Here is a 20,066-nt window from a genome sequence, read left to right on the forward strand (position 1 = left end):
ACAATCTGTTTTCTTTATCGCTAAAACAATTCATAATACAAAAAAAAAATCTGATACCGTAAACAAAAAAACATTTGCAATGCATAACCCAATAAGATAGCTTATTTTATTCATCGCTAAAACAATTCGCTGTACAGTGACTTCCTGTTGTCGACATGTATCGAGAATTCACTCTACTTTGGAAAATCTGATACTGCAAATAAAATTGGAATACGTACCGTACTAGAACAGTCGAATTCCCTTATCACTGAATAATTCATAATACTCAGGAAAATATATAAAAATCCGTGTCTTTGAATTTGATTTCTTGAAATAACACAAATACCGAATCCTTTGTGTTGAGCTCGGTCAGACCAGAACGGAAGTAAACCAACGAAAAAGAAATGTTGAATTTTGACTTTCCGTCGGGTTCCGACGTCGAATTCGAATTTCTGGAGGTCCCCGAATCGCGGGCGGGGCTGGCGTAGTATGAAAAAGAAGCATAGCACGGGCACAGAGAATCGTTGTGTAGATAGTATCGTGGGAATTGGCTTTCTTGCCGGGCCGTTCCGCCGTTCCATTTCTTCAATGCAATTCAAGTATCGAAAGAAACACGCGGAAATGAACACTCCCGGAGGTTCCTCTTGGGTTCAATCTTTTGTTACCCGCGGAAGCGGCCGCATCCGGCTGGATTCCGTTGTTCGATTAACGTTAAAGTCTATTTATCGTTCGGTGCCGCCTTCGGCCGGCCACTTAAATAACTTATACCAACGAGGAAGCATTCGGAACCATTTTACCGGAACCATCTGTAGCCAAACATTCGTACGCGCAACAACCTAAATCCACGGAACATCTGATCATAATTGATCACTATATAATTCCCAATCACGGTCACAAATTAATCTGAATGTTTCAAGCGCCATATGACCGCTCGAACGGAAATGGCAAAGTAAAAGCAGTTTTCAGAGGCCGATTACTTAATTGAATATAAAATTTCGCTTGCACTCGATGTCTCTATTGAATCATGAATTACAGAGGCTCAAAAACATCCCTCTAATCCCAAAGGGAGCAGGCGAACGTCCCGGCGGCGTCGTTCTCACCAGCAACGTCCTTTTAATCAGTCGACGACTCGATTTTCTACGGTTTATTCAATCCGTGTCGAGCAACAAACGCCCCCGGTGATAAATTTCATCACGGCAAGCACGATACTAACAATATTCTCGCCTTTGACGTTGGATTATTCAAGCACCCCTTGGACACAATATCTCCCTCCGTATCGCCACGTGTTTTACACGTTAAACCCCTTTATTCGACCTTTTCCTCGTGACCTTCGGGCCTGCAACTCAATTAGCCATTTTCATTTAACCATCCACGGTGGTCTACATCAATGTAATTAAGTATAAGAAACTATAAGAAAAGGGCGCTACATAAAAATTGATTTCTTCTCTTCAGGGACCATAACTGTTATAACCAAAAAGAAAAAAAAGTCATGGAATAACCAGTATTTCATCGACTAACATCGTATTATTAACAAACACGGATTATAAGTAACCGAAAATTTGTTCTCTTGTTGGTAAATGTTATCGCTGAGAGAAATTTATTTCAATCGCTAATAAAAGTTGTACTATTTAATAATAACCATTACAAATTTCCTTCATCAATAACTGTTATGAGCGACCGAAATGAACTTCTCTCATCGATAACTGCTTTGACCAATCGAAACAGTTTTTCTTCATCGATAACAGTTATCGTGGAGGATCCAATTTTTAGGACACTAATAACTGTTATTTGTAATCAAAAAGTATAAAAATCGATATTTTTTAATTACATTGTTCTTGAATTTTTTCCTTTACATTTTGTGTAAATTATCTTAAATTACAATAGTAATCAACTTTTTATTAATGATTTTCATCGTAGAAAATTTTCGAATAACTGTCATTTTCGGCCCCTGCTTTCAAATTCATTTTTGTCTATAAATGCATAAAATCTAATAATTGTCATTCAAAAATTAATTTCTTGAAAATTTTTAGTGAAAGTGCATGTCCTACAGTTCTGTATTGTAGCAGATTTTTTAAATTAAATAAAATCAAAATTAGAAAGAGAAGAAATCAAATCGTGTTTCTTACACGTAATTTGTCAAAAATTACGACACAATCGGTTTCACCAGATCATTCTTTCAATCGTTTTCTTGCTTTCGAATACAGGAAAAGTTTTTTGGGGGAATTCGCGGGTCGAATTAACGAAGATTAAATCGCGTATTGATTCGAGCGGAGTACTTCGCCGTTATTTACACTAACCTCGAACAGTTTATTCGAAGCGAACAAGCAACGTGCGCGCGCGTATCGAAAATCGCGGCAGCCCTGAAAGATTAAAGCATCGTTTAGTTAAACTTTCAGGCGTGTTTATCGCGACCATCGAGGTACGTCGAGCAGTCTAAATAGAACGGTATATATCCCTGTTCCATCGATCGAGAGCAATTAGATCTAAGGGTCAAGCGATAAATGTTTGTCGCAACACGAGTGCCGGTATTTCGACTGGCAACTGACAGGTTTAGCATTAATCACCTGTGCGACATTTGCATGGCCCCGTTGCAATGCAAGGTGCGTTTCTCTTCTTTTTTCTCTTGTAAACAAGATTTTTTGGCGCGATCTTTCGAGTGTACTCCCGCTTAATTGTTTCCTGAAATATTCCTCCGATCCATGCTTTTCTGCAAATCGTTGATTGCTTGTTGAGGTTTTTATGGATTCGATTAATGAAATTGGAACAGTCGTGAATCGTTTCCTTTGCTGGAACTCTTTGCATTGGGACTAACTATAAATTAACTATAACTAACTATAATAACTGTAAATTATATTTGAACATGGATTTCTATGGACTCAATCAATATAATTGGGACGATGCTTTGTTTCGCAATTTGCAATTTTGAATGCCAATTTATAGCTTTGTGGTATGTTGCATGAACTTCAGAATGGTTCAATGGTCAATTGTAAATTACATTTGGACATGAATATTTGTGGACTCAATTAACGAAACTTGGACAACAATAGACTCGGATAGACTCGATAGTCTAACTCTTCTGTCATGGATTTTAATATAAACTAATTGGTTCAGATTGTTACATGCATGTCAGTGTTGGAAAATTCTTTTTTATCCATTGCAATAATAATTACAATGAGAGCTGGTACAAACAGAAATTTCTGTTGATTCTGCTAAAACAGCAGACATCGAGCTATGGCTTTTTAAATTCCAATTTCCTCTAGCAATTTCCGACAAAGGTCAAACGTAGAAAAATCGAAAGAACTAAAAATTACACATGGAATAAATATATGAAACTCCCCATATTCCGAATGGAACGTGAAATTCCCGCATCTGCGGCAAATGTAAATGTTTCAATGTAAATACTGTCGGCACTGTAAAACTCTATTTTATTCCGAATATAATGTTTTTATTCAAACAGCGAATTCTGTCGAATTCCCTTTGACGTACGCACAACGTAAATATTTGAATTTTTTACATATGACTGGTAACTGGTAACTGTTGAAATGAAAAATGAGTTTGAAAATTTGTCTAGTGCGCGTGTACTCGGCTTACTTGCGGCTTTCATTTTTCTCGAAAGCAAAGCCTTGTATCAAAAAATTTTATTCTATATTTTCGACTCAGTTTTCATGTAGAATCATCCCCTGCTCGGTTGTACCACCAGTTACGGGACGCCCTGTATATCAGAGCAAATCTGTCGGCGAGAATGTTCAGTGTTCGCTCGTTTCTTGAAGATTTCCTGTAGGTCGGTGAATTTCTCGGATGACATTAACTGATCGAGGATGGTCGTCTTAATCATCGTTCGAGGGATTTTTTGAATAACTGCCCGGACGATTCGTCTGGGGCGAGGGCTGCGCGGGACAACTCGAAATGAGAAATGCCGTCGACGTTCCTTTTTAATAATGAAATTACGAGCAGCCGTGGAATCCGCCCCACTATGGGCATCATTTCTAAATCGACCCGACAATTGCATTCCAATCGAAATTGTCAAGGCGTCGGGCATAGCCGATCGATGGCTGAGATCGTTTCTGAGGAGTCTTGGAAATTTTTGAATATAATCACCGAAGGTCTGTCGTCTTCCGATATTAATTGTAGTTGTCGCATCGTCTGCGAACTAGCTTCCACAAAATCATGGTAGAAAAGCTACGAGATCGTCAGATTTCGGAACTCATCCTCTGCAATTTTTACTTCATTTTCCAATGCCGAGATCTTCGATCATTTTCTGAAGTTCCAAAATTCTAAAATATCGATTTTCTAAATCAGCGATTAAAATTCTCGGTGAATTTTAATCTTCAATAAATTGGATCCCTTCACACAGAATGTTATTGATTTTTTCAAAATTTTAGCAGCATAGTTAACACGAGCGACATACTCAAAATCTTTTCATTGCGGCCACGCATATAATCCTGCTGCTAACAATTTATTCCAGATCAACTAATGCCCGTATTTGTTATCTTTAGAATTTTTATGCAAAATGAAAACTGTCTTCATTACAACATACAGGACCTACATTCATTTCTCTTAATCGTTTTAATAAGACAGTATTTTTAAATAAAATCCCTAGCTATAACCTCCCAAAACTTTCCAAATTGTTAACGCAATTGTTTCAACGATTTTCTACTGCGACTATTTCCATAGATATCAGAAGAGAAGATCAAGACAAAATTTTAAGAAAAATTACTTTGGGTTCCCCAGATTGACTTCAAAATTTGACTTCATATAATTTTAGTATTGGCAGCCATGTGAAATAGTATGAATTGTCAATGTAGTATGCGTCTTCCCGATAGTGTTTCAGTGGATTGTCACCTCGTGAACGAGAAGAGGCAGCACAGGAGGAAACTAAAATAAATCTGCGACAGCTGCTAATGTAAGCACATTTTCTCGATAGGTCACAGTCGATGCGCGCGTGCATACAATGCACCGTGAATGTGCACTTGGTCCGTCCGTGTGTCACTTGGTCGCTCGGCAGGACCGTGTGTCCTCTATTTACAAGTCCCGCTGGACCTCTGCGATGTAATTAGCGAATGCTTGCCTGGCGCGTTGGTGTTTTTGACAACATTCTCGCCACGGTAGGCAGGCATTATGCGAGATTCACGTGCGTCGTATTATCCCGGGAACGCTCACGAGGCCGGGGAGACTTCAGAGTTTCAATTTTTGCTCCCTGCACGTTCAATCTCACGTATCAACCCTCGTTTCTTTGGGACCTCTCATTTATTTTCGGGCATTTTATTTCCTCGATCTGTCGTTTCACTTTTCAAGCATCGTTCTTGAAGAGCTCTCGTTTATTTGGGGGAATTTTACTTCCTTCACTTTCAATTCTAGTCATTAAGCACCGTTCTTGAGGACCTCTTATTTATTTTTGACAATTTTGTTTCCTCCACTTTCAATGTTACTTTTTAACCCTTGCTTTTGGGGACGCTTTATTCTTTTAACACTTCATATTTATTTCAATTCCTTCTGCTACGTACTTCTTCATGGTGAACGCTGAAGAGACTTGAGGACGCCGATGGAGGACCTCTTCGTATTTATTTTAACTCTCGTATTTAGATTAAAGTACTAATTTTATAGAAGTTGTCTCACCTAACTCGAGCATCTAAAATGTCTCTCTTGTTTTTTATGATAGAAAAAAATTTTTTAAATGGAATGATACAAAAAATATAACCTTGAAATCATTTCTTTGCCTATCATAATATTTGTCTCTCCGAACCAACTAATGTTTTCCTCTAAAATTTGTTTCTATCATAAATATCTGTGGGTGTTTTTGGATGGCTATATAGTGTATGCAACACTTGAAGTTGTGGTAGAGGTTTAGGCCTTATTCGTCAACTTTTTCAGATATATTTTTCAATGTTTCTTTTTTAGAAATGCTAGGCTACCAGCTACCAATAAGTGAGTTACCAAAAGTTCGGTTTATTGGTGATTCTGATGGGTTGAAACGGTGACAGAAAATTCCTAAAAAATCTCAAGGATTATTTTGTAACAGAAATTACAGTATTAAAACTGTTTGCTAGCGAACAACAGAAAATCCACGTGTTTAATTCAACAGAGTGGCCACAGAGCTTTGACGTAGGCTTCCTCCAGCAAACTGGAAGACGGGTTTAGGAGGACTCTGGCCCGGTGAAACGAATCGCGGCCAGGTTCGGGGAGCCACGAGCAAAACCAAACTTTGATAGGAGGTACTTCGCGCGTGAACGGTGTCGTGCTTGCCGTGGACCATTTTGCACACGGCTGAGAGACCAGAACGAGGGACGCGTAGCGTCGCGACGCCCCCACGTCCGCCTCGATGCGCTTCCGGTCCTCTGGCAACTTATCGGAAGTAGTTAGACCTGGAACGTTATCGCAATCTCTGGTTGCGACGTCGTACTCGCGTTCGATGTCCCGTGCAGTTCGCTGACCGGAATTCTATGCCGTTTCTCGACGAATTTATGGGAGTTTTTGCAACAATGTTTGGACTCGCGTTGTTTCACGCAAAAGAGGAATAGTGGTCTAAATGAATCTTGTAATGAGACGTTGCGTATGAATTCTTCAAACGAATTGTCTTAATTTCCTCTTTCTCTTTTAATTTTCATTTTCTTTCTCTTGTAATTTTCAATCAATTTTTCAGTCGTTAATGCTCTCTTCGAGTAGATCAAGTTGGAAGAGATTGTTCTAATTACTCTTATATAATCACACTTGATATTGCTATTGTACAACGAGTTTATACAAAATGTTCTAATAAATGGAACTCCTCAAAAGAGATTAAAGGATCACCTCTACGAACCCGAGAAATTGGGTCAATTTATTGATGTTTAATTGTTTAGAGGAATATATATGTACATTTCACAGAGCGTATCATTGGGTTAATGAACAAACTGAAGCCAGGACAATATGAACGCTCCCAAACGAATTGTCTCTAGTCTCCAGTGAAATTCCGAAAGCAATTCAAAAAGCACGCAGAAAAAAATCATTTGTTTTTTTATCATAAATTGTCTTTATCCATCGCAGCGTCAAACGGTGCCACGAACAAACTGGAGCCAGAAGAAAATGAATCCTTCCAACACACATTCAACTTTTCCCATTTCCTTCTAATAAAATGTCTTCTCCCGGAATAGTATCAAACATTGATGACCCTAATCATCCAAACAACCGCTCCGGCACTCCCCCATCAAACTAAATCGTCTTTTCCTGTTGAAGCTCGCGGATTGCGAGTTTCCGCGCGCCATTAACTAAACATAAAACCGTTTTCCCCGGGCATGGAAACTTTATGTCGGCGATCGGAAACTGCTTAAAGCGATTTCCACGAGGAGGAAGCAGCCCATTCGATCGGGGGTGAGTCGATTTTGACGGGATCGACGGGACGGCCAGGCCAAGATTCAATCTCAGGCATCCGCTGCGCCGGTAGCGGGCCGGGAGATAAGTGAAAGAGAGAGAGAGAGAGAGAGAGAGAGAGAGAGAGAGAGAGAGAGAAAGAGACAAAGAGAGAGAGAGAGAGAGAAGAAAGGAAAAGAAAAGAAAAGTGGAACAGGGAAGGAAAGTGTCTCGCCTCGAAATGGAACGTCGGATTGCGCGTTTATCGCGCTCGAACGGACCCCAAGGTCCGTTTTTACCATCCTCGGATATGCGAACAGAACAGACGACGCGGAGGCATCTCTCGCGCAAAAACCGGACAGTGAACAAATTTACAGGACTACGTACCCCGCGCAGCTGCCTCTCGCCCTCGGACTTATCTAAAACGTGTTACGGACAAGAACTTCATCCCCTGGTAGGACTCTCTTTGCTACCACCCGCTGTGGGAGTGTTTCTGATACCTGCTCCGAAAGATTTTATTATTTCTGTCCGAGATGATTTTTTAAGGGGATATGTGAAGTCTTCGTTGCTTCTCTGAGATCTGTTAAATCGCAGGTATACAGGGTCTACCCGTTAAGTTTTGTCACCATTTTTTAGGCATTTCCGGTAGTGAAATTATACACTGTTTTAGACAAAAGTTTATCAGTACTGGGTGACCTACATGTGCGTATATTCTTAAATCTGAACAAATGCTGTTTTGGACATCATAGGATTGTTGATGACGTTGAGACGAATTCAACAGTGTATTATACTATGACCATGATATGATCTTAAACTTGAAAATTTTGTGCAAACGTAATTTTAATGAAAAATTATTTCTTACAAAATAAGTCAGGTTACATCACACTTCTCTTGACAAAACTTATCGGGTAATTTGGGTTAATTTGCGAGGAATTTAATTTCCGTAGCTCGCTGAAGATCGATTAATTGCAAATGTGGAGCTTCGAAAAATGTATACGAAATGGTTCTGTGCATGAGAACGGTTTGAAATTGTGTGACGGGAGATTTTTCGAACGCGTGGATAGATTGTTCGATATTAATAAACGAAGAATGTTTTCACGAAGGCTTTATCCAGATATGAGAACGCTTGGGTACAGCAAAAATTGATTTAACAGTTTGGATTTATTTTAAGCGGCAAGTGTCGTGTGTCCGTGGTTCTAAATTTGTTCTCACTCTCTGTGAAAGGATCAACTTTCTCGCAAAGCATGAGCGGATCGCTTTAATAGTCGCGGGAAAGCGGGAACCAATAAATCGGCTGGAAAATAGTGAAATTATAACTAAAATTTCGTCCGATTATAGAATTAAGAAATCGATAACTCGTGCCGCGAAAAAAAAGGGAAAGCTGCGACGCTTTTAACGGCCATGGGGTACATAATATTATATACATAATATTGCTTTGTATTTTCTGCCGCGGCATCTGATCTGTTCTGTTCTTTTTTGTTCTGTTCTGTTCTGTTCTGTTCTGTTCTGTTCGTTCGTTCGTTATTTAACACGTTTGTTATCCGCTGTAATCTCATATTAAAACTAACAGGTTATGGGCCCAGGCAGCTCTAACGTTTATTTGGGCATAAGTGAAAATTTATTTTCGCAATAGTTCCGTAAAGTCACGGTGAAAAGTGCGAACAAGTAAAAACGTGTGGTCTAGTGAAATTTTGAGGTTAGTTCGACCACCAGGTAAATCAAAGAGGAATAATTAAAATGAATGCATCAAATACAGTGCGCATCGAACAATCACCTATGAAATCGTCTCTAAGCTATACATTAATTGATTCATTAATAACGACACGCAAGCAAAGGAAGGGACTGGACAAAATCAACCGAAACGAAATGATAACGATGATTTCATGGAAAAATTGTGAAGTAGGAATAAGTACATATATGCATATAACCACCCTGTGAATCTGGTGCACCATGAGGGTCCTCCTGAGGAAACATCCTCCTTTGAACTTTCCCGGAGCCACGGTACCGAAAAGGTGAAAGATCGATCGCGAATTCGCGAACGACGCGACGGCAGAGGGGCCGGATCGTATTTTCCATTCTCCAGTTACTCTTTTCCTTCCAGGGGCATCTGGGGGAATGCTGGCTCGTCGTAATGCTCCCATAGAATTTCATAAAGCCCACTATATTAGCTTTGCCGGTGAGAATATTTTCAAATGCGAGCGACTGAAAATTCGCTGCGAACTGTTCTCTTTTGTTTTCGAAAGCAGACAACTAGAGCCATACAACTTATATTTATAATAATCAATACCGAGATACTATAAATTTAATTATCACGATTTCAGTTATTTTCTTTCAGAAACCGCGATTTCCTCAATTTTCGCAAATAATATAAATGTAATTGGCAATTACAGTGGCGAACGAAAGTGTAAGCACCCTTGGCTAGTTTTACATAAAACGTGATAATGCAACCTATTTTTCAATTGAATGGTAAAGCTTATGTAATAATAATCATATGGTGAATGCGATAAACAAAACATAACAGTTTATGTTAGATAATATTAACAATCTATATATAATGGTGTTTACACAGTTTTTCTCCTACTTGAAAGTTAGTTGACACGCCTAAGTCAAGATGAAACCACTTAGTGCAGATAAAAGAAACAGTACCATTTCATTTTGCGAAAAAGGTTTTTCACTACGGCAAATTGCAGTCAAATGTGGTGTAAGTCATACGATGGTTGCAAGAATAAAGAAAACCTATGGCAGTGTGTCAACTTCTTCAAGAAACGGTAGACTGCAACTTGTTTCTGACAGAGCTGCACGTGAAATTGCACATCGTCTTCGGTCTGAAGACGTTGGAGTAAATGCAAGTGAGTGGCATATTCGCCGCTCCTTGAATTGAATCGGGTTCAAAGTGAAAGAAAAGAAACGCAAACCAGCCGTTTCAGACAAAAATATTAAACTACGAAAAAAGTGGCCAGCGCGATCCACCCTCAGGTGTTCGTGAATTGTGGAAAAGGACAGAACAAGAATAGTACAACAGAACCGGAAATGATTAAAAATGTAATAGATGTATATCACTGTATATCACGAGTTATTTTCGTTTACAAATAATCGCGATTCTTTCAATATTCTGCCGCAGGTATTCTGCAACGAGCGAGCTTTCCCAGCGCTCCCATGTTTCGAATTTTGCTCGCCAGCAGAGTGTTATAAAATTCTGTGGAAATATTGTTATTTCGATGAAGCACCGGCTTCTAGAATAGCTCAGGAAAACGGTGTCTTCTTTTGCATTTAGCGAAACAATTCCGTGGAACGCGTCGAACAAACAAATTGGACAAGGAAGTCTGCAGGAACGCGGCCAGAGAATTGCAATGGAGGACAAGATAACTGGACGTGGTTTTACTCACCGGAGCAACTGTATCCATTTTTATCAAGTTTATAGCCGGGACGGCAGTCGCACTCGTACATCCCGTCGTGAAGGTCGTAGCAGAGCTGGTCACACGGTGACCAGTGCCCGCATCGTCCTGAAATGCAAACAATTCCCAGCACGTGAGAGATTTGTAGAGGTACATCGTCGGAGACTAAAGGGGGAAACGGTGATCAAAGTTGGTTCTGGGGATCAAAGCTCCAATATGTACTCAGTCCGAGTCAATTTCTATAGATCAACTGGACTTTGCCTTTCCCTATCTCAATTAACACTTTCGAATCACGACCAGGCACATAGAACACAATTTTCTGACCTAGATCACTTTTTCGAACAGACATGTACCATGGAATCGCTTTAAGCACTCGTATGGCCATTAGAAAATTATTATACTGCACGAGAATTATTTTACAGACAGATTTGTGAGACTATTATTTAGATAGACGTACTAGGGATGTTATAAAAATTTTTGTAGACTTTTGCAACACTGTTAATTCCTGTGCATAACGAAAACTTTTAAATTGAAATCACTTTTTGGAATAGACCAGCACCATGCTCTTAACATACACGTGTTTTCTCTTGGAAATAGCACGAATTCAAACCGCTCTGAAAACATTGACAAATTTTTTTCGCAAATGAATCTTTCACAGATTTGAATACCGAAGCTTCCCCTCTGCCACGAATGCTTAAAAATTGCTTTACGATTTTTGGTTGTTGTTTTATGGAATTTTGAATGAAAGGTGTACAGTCAGCTTGACAAAAGTATGAAACACAGTGTGGGGGGTTGATTCAACCGAACACAAGTCATCGTTGTTGTTGCATCAAATAGCTAAATAAAACAAAAATGGTACATCAACATCCAAGGACTCGTTGTAAAGAGAAAGCTGCAATTTTTAAGTCCATGATGGATTCGTTCACGAACAATAGTTTTTAATGTTGCTGGAATGTGGGTAAGTCTTTAAGACGGTCGCTATCGACTGCCGGAGGCAATCGTGGCTCGGACGGACGGTAAGAGGATATAGAGCGTGCCGTTACGAGGACCAGGAAATTGTAATCCTGCAGGAAGTTCGCGGTTAAGCGTGAATTATTCCGGGGCGGTCGCTTTGTCGATCGGGAGCGTCGCGACGGCCGCTCGCGTCTCCAGAAATCCTCTCTCCCTCTCGGAAAGAAGCGACGCTGAGCCAGCGTTTCAGCTGCCGTGGAATAATTCAAAGATAAATGAACCGCTTCTCTACCGCGGTGTTCCCGAAGATACGGTTAAAAACGGACAGTAGAGCCTTACTATTCCGAGAAATTATCACCGTTTAACCGCTGACGTAATGAACGTCAGACCGCCAGACTGGATGCAATTATTAACTCCGCTGGATTTAATTATAGGCGCCTCTGTGAATCGGGAATTATATTTAGATTAGTTTATTTTCACCGCAGGAATGTATATCGTAATTAGTAAACAATGGCCACTCGTTTGTCTTCGTGATGAATGCTCGGTTCGTTTGTTTTCTCCGACTAGCGGGGTCCTGCTAATTTTCTGGCCAGCTTTCGCGGTTTCCCCCTGTTTTCGCAATTCCTTCGTTTCTGAACCAACTTCGAACACCACCAATTTGTTCTGACACCGAAGAATTCTCTGATCAGTGAACTAAACATGCTCCTCATTTTCGTTTGTGTTGAACGGCCCATGAAAATAGCAGTTTGCATGCAAATCGACAAGCTAGCTAAAACATTAAACTCTCTTCATTTGTATTAAATCCTTGTGTCAACAAACCGGGTACCCCAGGTGCTCACTATCAATTTCTTTTTAAAACTTTAATATACTTGTTGATAAATAGCAAAATTATTGTAGATTTTTATTGTCTCTAATATCTCTAATATCTCAGTTTTTGCCGAAATTATATGTTCTTATAAAATCCGATATTTATGAAGCTATGCTTTCGGATTCGATTTTAGAACGAGAAACTCTATAAGAATCGCCCAGTGGATATTGAAAAATATGAAAATAGTCTTAATTTCTAGGACTGTGTTACAGAAATCACAAAATATGTCGTAAACACAGCCTATTGTTGCAGCTCACACTGCACCATACTTTTCACACTTATAACTCAGAAAGTTTAAACAATATTCAGGACTAATCGTTTTGTACTCGAGACATCGAGTTTTCTCGTTTCTTTGCTAATGCAATTCATAGATAAAAATTAACTCATGCGACCTTGGTATTGCTAATGACAACGACGTTTGTAGCTTATTCGACAACAGATACAAGCGTGCTATTGACTATGACGAAATTGCAGCCAAACAAAATTGGCCTGATAATACACCAACCGACCAAATATTTTTCGTGACTGGTTTCCTTACCAGAAACGTTTGTAGAATTGTTGTATTAAAAATAGTGCTTATAAAATGCCCGCGTCAGCTCAATTACAAACTTAACAAGTACTTACAACTATTAAAAAGTACAAAAATATGTAATTGTTTACATGGACATACAGAGGAGAGTCCCATCTTTCTTCTGACTCAAATCGGAAGTTCCACGCACGTTTAGTTTTCACGTAATACCTAAGTTTTTGCCAAAATCGTGCGTTTTGATAAATACCGATATTTTTCGAAAGGTGTGCGTGGTAGAGAAATTATGCTTCCGGATTCGATCCGGATATTGCAAAATATGAAAAATGTTTTAATTTCCAGGACTGTGTTATAAAAGCCATAAATCATCTCGTAAACAAGGCCTGTCTTCGAATAATAGAAAAGGCAACATTATGCACTTGTGTTTACGTCACAGCATAATAATGTTTCGTTTATAAGTGGATGCAAATGTGTGGTTTCTGTAGATACATATAGTATTGCTTAAATAAGATAGTGCATAAATTATTCAATCGGTTTATATTGCGTCGACCGGGAATAGAATCGTCAGGCTGCGACTCGAAATTGTGCGGACCTGATATATTCGATTTCCTTCGACATGGGGAACTTTCGCGCGTTTATTTCCCTTGGTGTTATTAGTGTTGCCCTGACATGTGAGTATTTTACGAGTTAAGTAGGTCTTAAGGGCTTCGTGCAAAAAGCATTTTAACCCTTCACAGGGTTAAAACGAGAAGAAGACTGTTTAATAACTTTCTGTGGATGCAATTTCGTAATAATAATTGTAAAATAAAAAAATGTGCAACTGATCATTTAGCTATGGCACGTCATGTGTTAATAAATAGAACATGATATGAAGAAATTGTATCAAAAATATTGTACATTAATATTGTTTACAGGTGCTTTAGGCCAGTCAACATCAACGGACACGATTTTCTTCCGACACTACAATAAGTAGCTAATTATATACTTTTTATATACGTTCTAATTATTAGGTGTACAAATCAATGCGTAACCCTTTATCCTCGAATGTATTAATTGTTTACGAACAACTAAAATATATTCTACTCTCCAAAATAATCCTCGTCACTTTCTAAACGTTTACTTCATTGTAAGTTTGTTTAGTAGTTTTTAGTTTATTTAGTACATTCAGTTTAATATGTTTTTTCTTTTGTACTGTAAAGTAAGAACACTGTAAGATGATGGAATGTGTTCGAATAGAGTAGCCAGCACTTCTATTTTATTAATTTCAATTTAACGAAGTAGAATTACCTAGTAAATAAACATTGAAACATGTGCAAAGACTTTCTGTCCAATTCAAGACAAATAGTTGTTAATGAATCTGAGCCGCAAATTAATTTGTGTACCTAATACTTTCATCGTCCGATTATATGCAAATGAATTGTTCGTATTATCTTGTTGTATTCTAACATGGTTAATAGTATTTCTGTTGCTTCGAATAATGCTTGAGTGTCGACTTGTTTATAACAAAATACGCTTTTCAGAAATGGCTCGCACACGGACGTTAATATCAAGAATGTCACGCTTCTTATACCTAAATTGGATTTGACTAAATGGACAATGTTTTACATTCACGGATACGGCGAAACCGTGGACAGCAATAGTGTCATCACAGTAACGGACGGTAAGTCGTGATTTTGAAAGTTTCTACGCAATTTCTTTGCTAATGCAATTCACCGTATTGCTAATGACAATGATGTTTCTTGCAGCTTATTTTAAAACGGATATAAACGTGGTTGCTATCGACTATGGGAAACTTGCAGCCAACAATTACTTAATTCTTGTGGGATTAATTGATTCAATCTCCCAGGCTATAGGTCAAAGTTTAAATCAATTACAAGCTAGTGGTTTAGATCAGTATAAAATTCATATAATTGGACATTCCTTCGGTGGACAGGTATCTGGACGAATAAGTGCCTTCCTGAACTACATTCTCCCCAGGATAACAGGTATCTTATGCTGCTATTTTGACAACTAGTATTTGAATAGTTTGGTAGATATATTACTAGATAGACCATAGAGAGATCATACTTGCGAGATTGCTTTCAGGATTTGTATTGTCACTCATTTTACTCGAACTGAAATGAAATTGCAATAAAAAATCGTACCGCAACTTTTCAGGAATCATTTTAAAGGAAATAGTCCAATCTTCGAATTCACAGTGCGTTCTGTTTTTGATAAAATTTTTTCAGAAAAAAATTCTTTGCAGTATGCGAAATTGGAGGCTTCAAGCCGTAGAATGAGCCTAGACAGAATGCACTACAACTTTCTATCGTAAAGTTACAAGAATTCGAATATCGGCAATTCCTCAGACATTATCCCTGAAGTGTTGACCATTTTAGCATAGATTTTTTAGCGTGATACAATACTCTCTTACAGGTTTAGATCCAGCTGGTCCTCTATTTTACACCGGAAAATATTTGAGTGCCAGCGATGCTAAGTTCGTCGACATTATACACACTGACAAGCTGTTTTACGGTAATCCGTACAACTCTGGTTCTGTGAATTTCCATCCGAATTATGGACGTAAAATACAACCTGGTTGTCCCCTGCTTAGTATACCTTTTTCGAACGAAGGTACACACTTTTCGTACACAACTGTTTTCATTGCAACAGATGCACTTAGTAATGCACTGTGAATGTTTTTGATATCGGTATCTATTGTTCTTCGTGTTACAGATTTGTGCAGTCATCATAGATCCTGGAGGTTTTATGCGGAGTCAGTGACTAATCCATTAGGATTTTTGGGCGTTCAATGCGCCGACGATTTGAGTTTCCAAACGAATTCGTGTAATTATTCGGATATAGTCCAAATGGGATTTGATACACCAAGCACTGCGTTAGTATTACTTTAGTTTCCTTCAATTAAGACACATTTTACACGCGATGGCGTTGTCACGTGAATATCTGAACTAATGATTACCATCCATGTCATTTATTAACTGGAGCGGGAAAATTTGGACCTCCTTCTGTGATCAACGATCATGTATTTTTAGAAAGAAAAATTTTCGCAGATCTTATGCTTTCATGATAAAAATGAATAGATGAAATATGTTGAATAAATGAAACTGAAAGAATTGAACGAATTTAATATTACGATATTATTTGCATCGTACAATCATTATTAGAAGAAGAGATACATTATCATGAGACTTAATTATCTTAAAATAAAGACTTAAAATAATTCATATTTAAAATTTTAATGTACAGGGTGAATTCGTAAATGTGATAATTTCTATTTTAGAAGGGGCGTTTACTACCTGCACACAAATTCACAAAGCCCGTTCGCAAAAGGACTGCAAGGGACACGATCGTGATTACTGTATTACGCATGATTACAATTCTCGCGAAAATGTCTGTATAAACGGACGGTGTGTATTTCAAGCAATAAAGACTCGTGGAAAATTATTGAAGTCGTATTGGAAACCTTATTTCCTTTATTACATTGTTATGACAAATTGTCGTTTAAAAAAAAAAATATGATTAGGAACATACGATTTGTATTCGGAACAATAAAATGAACAGCAAAAGTTTGAACACACCACGATTCGTGTAGGATTATTCAAGCGACCACCATACACACATTTCTGTATTCCAATCTGTAACTGTTGAATATGCATCGCGTGGTTTTTTCTATGTACCGTACTATCTCATAATCCTTGTTTGTAACCAATACAATTTTAGTCGATGAAATACTTGTTATTCCATGACTTTTGTTCTTTTTGGTTATAACAGTTATGGTCCCTGATACATTTCTTTTAGTCTGTCACCTTCAATCAAAAATTTTCTTTAAAATAGAAAGTATGTAGTCTGTGTATCGCAGAATTCCAGATATTGCTTTTTCCCTGTTGTCTATCAATTTGAGATTTTCGTTCAGACTAAACAATAGTCAACTTTTCTTATAATTTTCCTCTAGCCCCGGGAGTTACAGGGACCAAACAGAAATCCAATCGAAATCGTCCGATTGAAACAATAAACCATTTTCGCCAGCAATTCTCAAAGACACCCGACGCAATTTCTCTGTTTCTCGTTAACCAGTGTACCGGTTCCTACGAGAAGAATCATGCTCGAGGACTCTAAAATACCTCCGTTTCTCGAGAAGCTCGGGGATTAGCCCGATTGCAGAAATAAAATTACTTTCGCCCTTTGACTCCCAACATCGTCTGATTCGTCGAAATTTCGTACAGATATTGGCTACAAAACTGTATTTTCCGCTGGAAGACCCGCGTTTCCGGTCCCGAGACCTGTTCCCGACAACTTACAATTCCCTGTCCGATCGTGCACAACACCTCAACAGCAATAAATAATGATAAATCTTCGTCGAAGGGCCAGAAGACGAACGAATCCGCGGCCGGCTGACAGCGTTATTTATGAGCGGGCCGCGGGCCGCCGACCGCGAAATAATTTATTTAAACGGTTCCCGGCCGGGATCGGTTCCTAAAGAACGGGCAGGTGTCGATCGACAGAACGGCCCTGCTTCCGCGCCGGCTCGCTCTTAATTAAAACTCGCCGCTTGACGACCACCGGGTTTCATTAAGCACGCCGAGCTGTCGTAACTCGCGGTTTCCGAGCCGCGAGCGGTGACATTCGCGATAAATTGTTCGGATCGGCGAAGATCTGTCGGCCCTACCGGGTGTCTGATTCGCTAGACGAAGATCTGCAGTATTGCAGAAATTAGATTGAATTTTTTTGAACCGTCGGTATTGGCTCCGTCTTTTGGAAATACCAATTTATTGAGTCTTGAAGGAAAATCGATTTAAAGAGGAAATTGCAATTTTGTGTAAAGGTAACCAGAGGTGGTTAATTAAGGGAATATTTTTCATTGGAATTAATGACGTTATACTGTCTCGATGGCAACTTAAATGTGTCATTGAACAAAAAGTTCCCTCCGAAAGGTAATCTTGTCGGAGCTAAATGAAAATTCAATTTAAAGTGAATTATAAGATTCTTGAAATATTTTCCGTCATTATTAGACTGCGGATTTGCTGCAATTGCGACGAAAATGAGGAAGTCAAATACAAAAGTAGACACCTGAAGAATTTAAGCACCTCGTTCCGCTATTTTTAACTTCTCAAGATGTTTGAAAGGAAAAATACATTTTCATTTAATTTTTGTTTCTTAGAAGCTACTTGGATAATTTCTATTTTGCATAAAGACCCGCAATTATTAATAAATTATTATTGATAATTTTTGTAGCAATTTTTGTATGCGTAAGCACAGTCGGGATTTCACAATTCTTTTCGCAAATTTCATAATTTGTGTGGAAGTTACAAGCCGTGGAGATATCTCGGACTTAATCTTCATTATGTTCGTCACTATCATATGTCCAACTGCAACTATAATTTTCACGTGTCCGTAGGAAGGAAAGACGAAAACACGAGAGGAAGAACGATTTCCTGGAATTTCAGCGGCGGATTCCCGGCGATGTGAAAAAACCCCAAGGAGATGTGCAATTACTTTTACGCTTTTTCTTGCCAACATTTTCAGAGATTACTCCGTTAAATTCCGGGCTCTGGGCCCGTGTCACGCTATTCTTCCGGCGGCCATTGTTCTACGCGCTCAAACACTTCCCTATCTTGAGCTTTTCTTCCACCGCGATACTAAATAACGAGGAATTAACCGCATAAGGCGAGAAAATTTCATATTGTGCTACTCGAGACTAGAATAACCACCGCACAAGAAGATCAAGCGACCAGGATTAACTCTGCCCGCGGTGAATTTAATTATTTAAGTATTGAACGCTGAACTAGTAGACGGTAAATCAATTTTGATCTCTTTTGCTCATCCACGAGAGATTTAAAATGGTGTAACTTCGTCAAAAATAATTATACCGGCATGAACCTGGGTTCATTTTCAAGCTTCAAATAGCTCTACTTTAACAACCCTTAATTCATTTATTTTCTAAAATATGTTTGCACGATACAAGTAAAAAACTAAAGATATGTTCTTTCTGCAAAACACTGAAAATTGAGACGTCTCTAAAAATATTAAAAAATATTGTTCGCGAATGAATCCACCGTGGACTTAAAGATCGAAGCTTTCTCTTTACAACCGGTCTTTAAAAATTAATGTACGATTTTTTTTTTGGCTCTTTTATTCAACTTTCAACGAGAGATGTACAGTCAAACTCGGTACGCTCGACCGAACATAGTCCTCATTTTTGTTGCATGAAACGGCTAAAAAAATCGTACAGCAATTTTTAAACACTCTTTGGAAAGAGGAAGCTTCAATCTTCAAATCCATTAAAGATTCATTCACGACAAAAATTTTTCTCCTCATTGAGCCTATAATGAATTTGAGGATAGAAGTTTCCTCTCTACTACGATGTTCTAAAATTTGTCATACAATTTTTTAACATAAAGTTACAACAGTTTATATGCCAACAAACATCGAAGAATATACAAGAACAAAAATGTGGAGGTTTAATTTTTGTCAGAGACTACTCGATTAATATCAGGCAAGAAGAGAATTAATAGCATAAGTTCAATGTAATATGCACAGTTATCCGCGCCATAGTTTCGAGTTTCTTGGTGCGTGCAGATCCGCGGTGACAGAGACGAAACAATCTTCCCGGAAATCGTCACCCGGAGGCTGGAAGGCAAAGAACAACTATAGTTCAATTCCGGTAAGACAATTTCGTCAGTCTGCGTGGCGGTCTCCACCGCTCATTAGGATAATTAACGCCAGTGATCCCGTCACTCATGCCAAGTGCACTATTATTCCCGCGAGCGAGGGATCTCCGTCACGGGGAAGAACTTTCACCCCCATTCCTTCCGCGCCGTGACCCGCATTTCGAGATATCGACCCTGTAAACGAGTCGAAAGAGATGCCACTACTGACCAAGAAGAGTATCTTCTAACTAGTACTTGGTTGCTCCAGCAAACCTGACAATTAGAAACTATGAAAATTCACATATGGAAAATAGTGGAATAAATTTCCTTGTTCAAGTTTGTTTTTATTGTATTAAAAATTATGGACAATCTCAAGA

General features: G+C 38.7%; 2 protein-coding genes across 4 annotated transcripts in view; one reads left to right on the forward strand and one right to left on the reverse strand.

Moving 5' to 3' along the window:
* Window positions 1–20,066, reverse strand: part of LOC143354813 (pikachurin) — a 294,755-nt gene that overhangs the window by 179,656 nt on the left and 95,033 nt on the right. The window contains exon 2 of the mRNA XM_076789159.1: window positions 10,689–10,805. Coding sequence (XP_076645274.1) covers window positions 10,689–10,805 — 117 coding nt within the window. The remainder of the gene's footprint in view (window positions 1–10,688; window positions 10,806–20,066) is intronic.
* LOC143354791 (pancreatic triacylglycerol lipase-like) lies at window positions 13,556–16,511 on the forward strand. Of its 3 annotated transcripts, XM_076789113.1 has the most exons (8): window positions 13,556–13,713; window positions 13,957–14,011; window positions 14,563–14,702; window positions 14,788–15,027; window positions 15,458–15,655; window positions 15,758–15,917; window positions 16,323–16,432; window positions 16,493–16,511. In XM_076789113.1, the coding sequence occupies exons 1-7, from the start codon at window positions 13,659–13,661 to the stop codon at window positions 16,393–16,395; spliced, it is 921 nt and encodes a 306-aa protein (XP_076645228.1). In that variant the 5' UTR covers window positions 13,556–13,658; the 3' UTR covers window positions 16,396–16,432; window positions 16,493–16,511. The 3 variants fall into 3 exon arrangements, with proteins under 3 accessions (XP_076645228.1, XP_076645227.1, XP_076645229.1); XM_076789112.1 differs by lacking the exon at window positions 16,493–16,511 and having other exon boundaries at window positions 13,557–13,713; window positions 16,323–16,473; XM_076789114.1 differs by lacking the exons at window positions 13,957–14,011; window positions 16,493–16,511 and having other exon boundaries at window positions 13,587–13,713; window positions 16,323–16,473.

Source organism: Halictus rubicundus, chromosome 6 (genome assembly GCF_050948215.1).
Source record: "Halictus rubicundus isolate RS-2024b chromosome 6, iyHalRubi1_principal, whole genome shotgun sequence".
Classification (NCBI taxonomy): domain Eukaryota; kingdom Metazoa; phylum Arthropoda; class Insecta; order Hymenoptera; family Halictidae; genus Halictus; species Halictus rubicundus.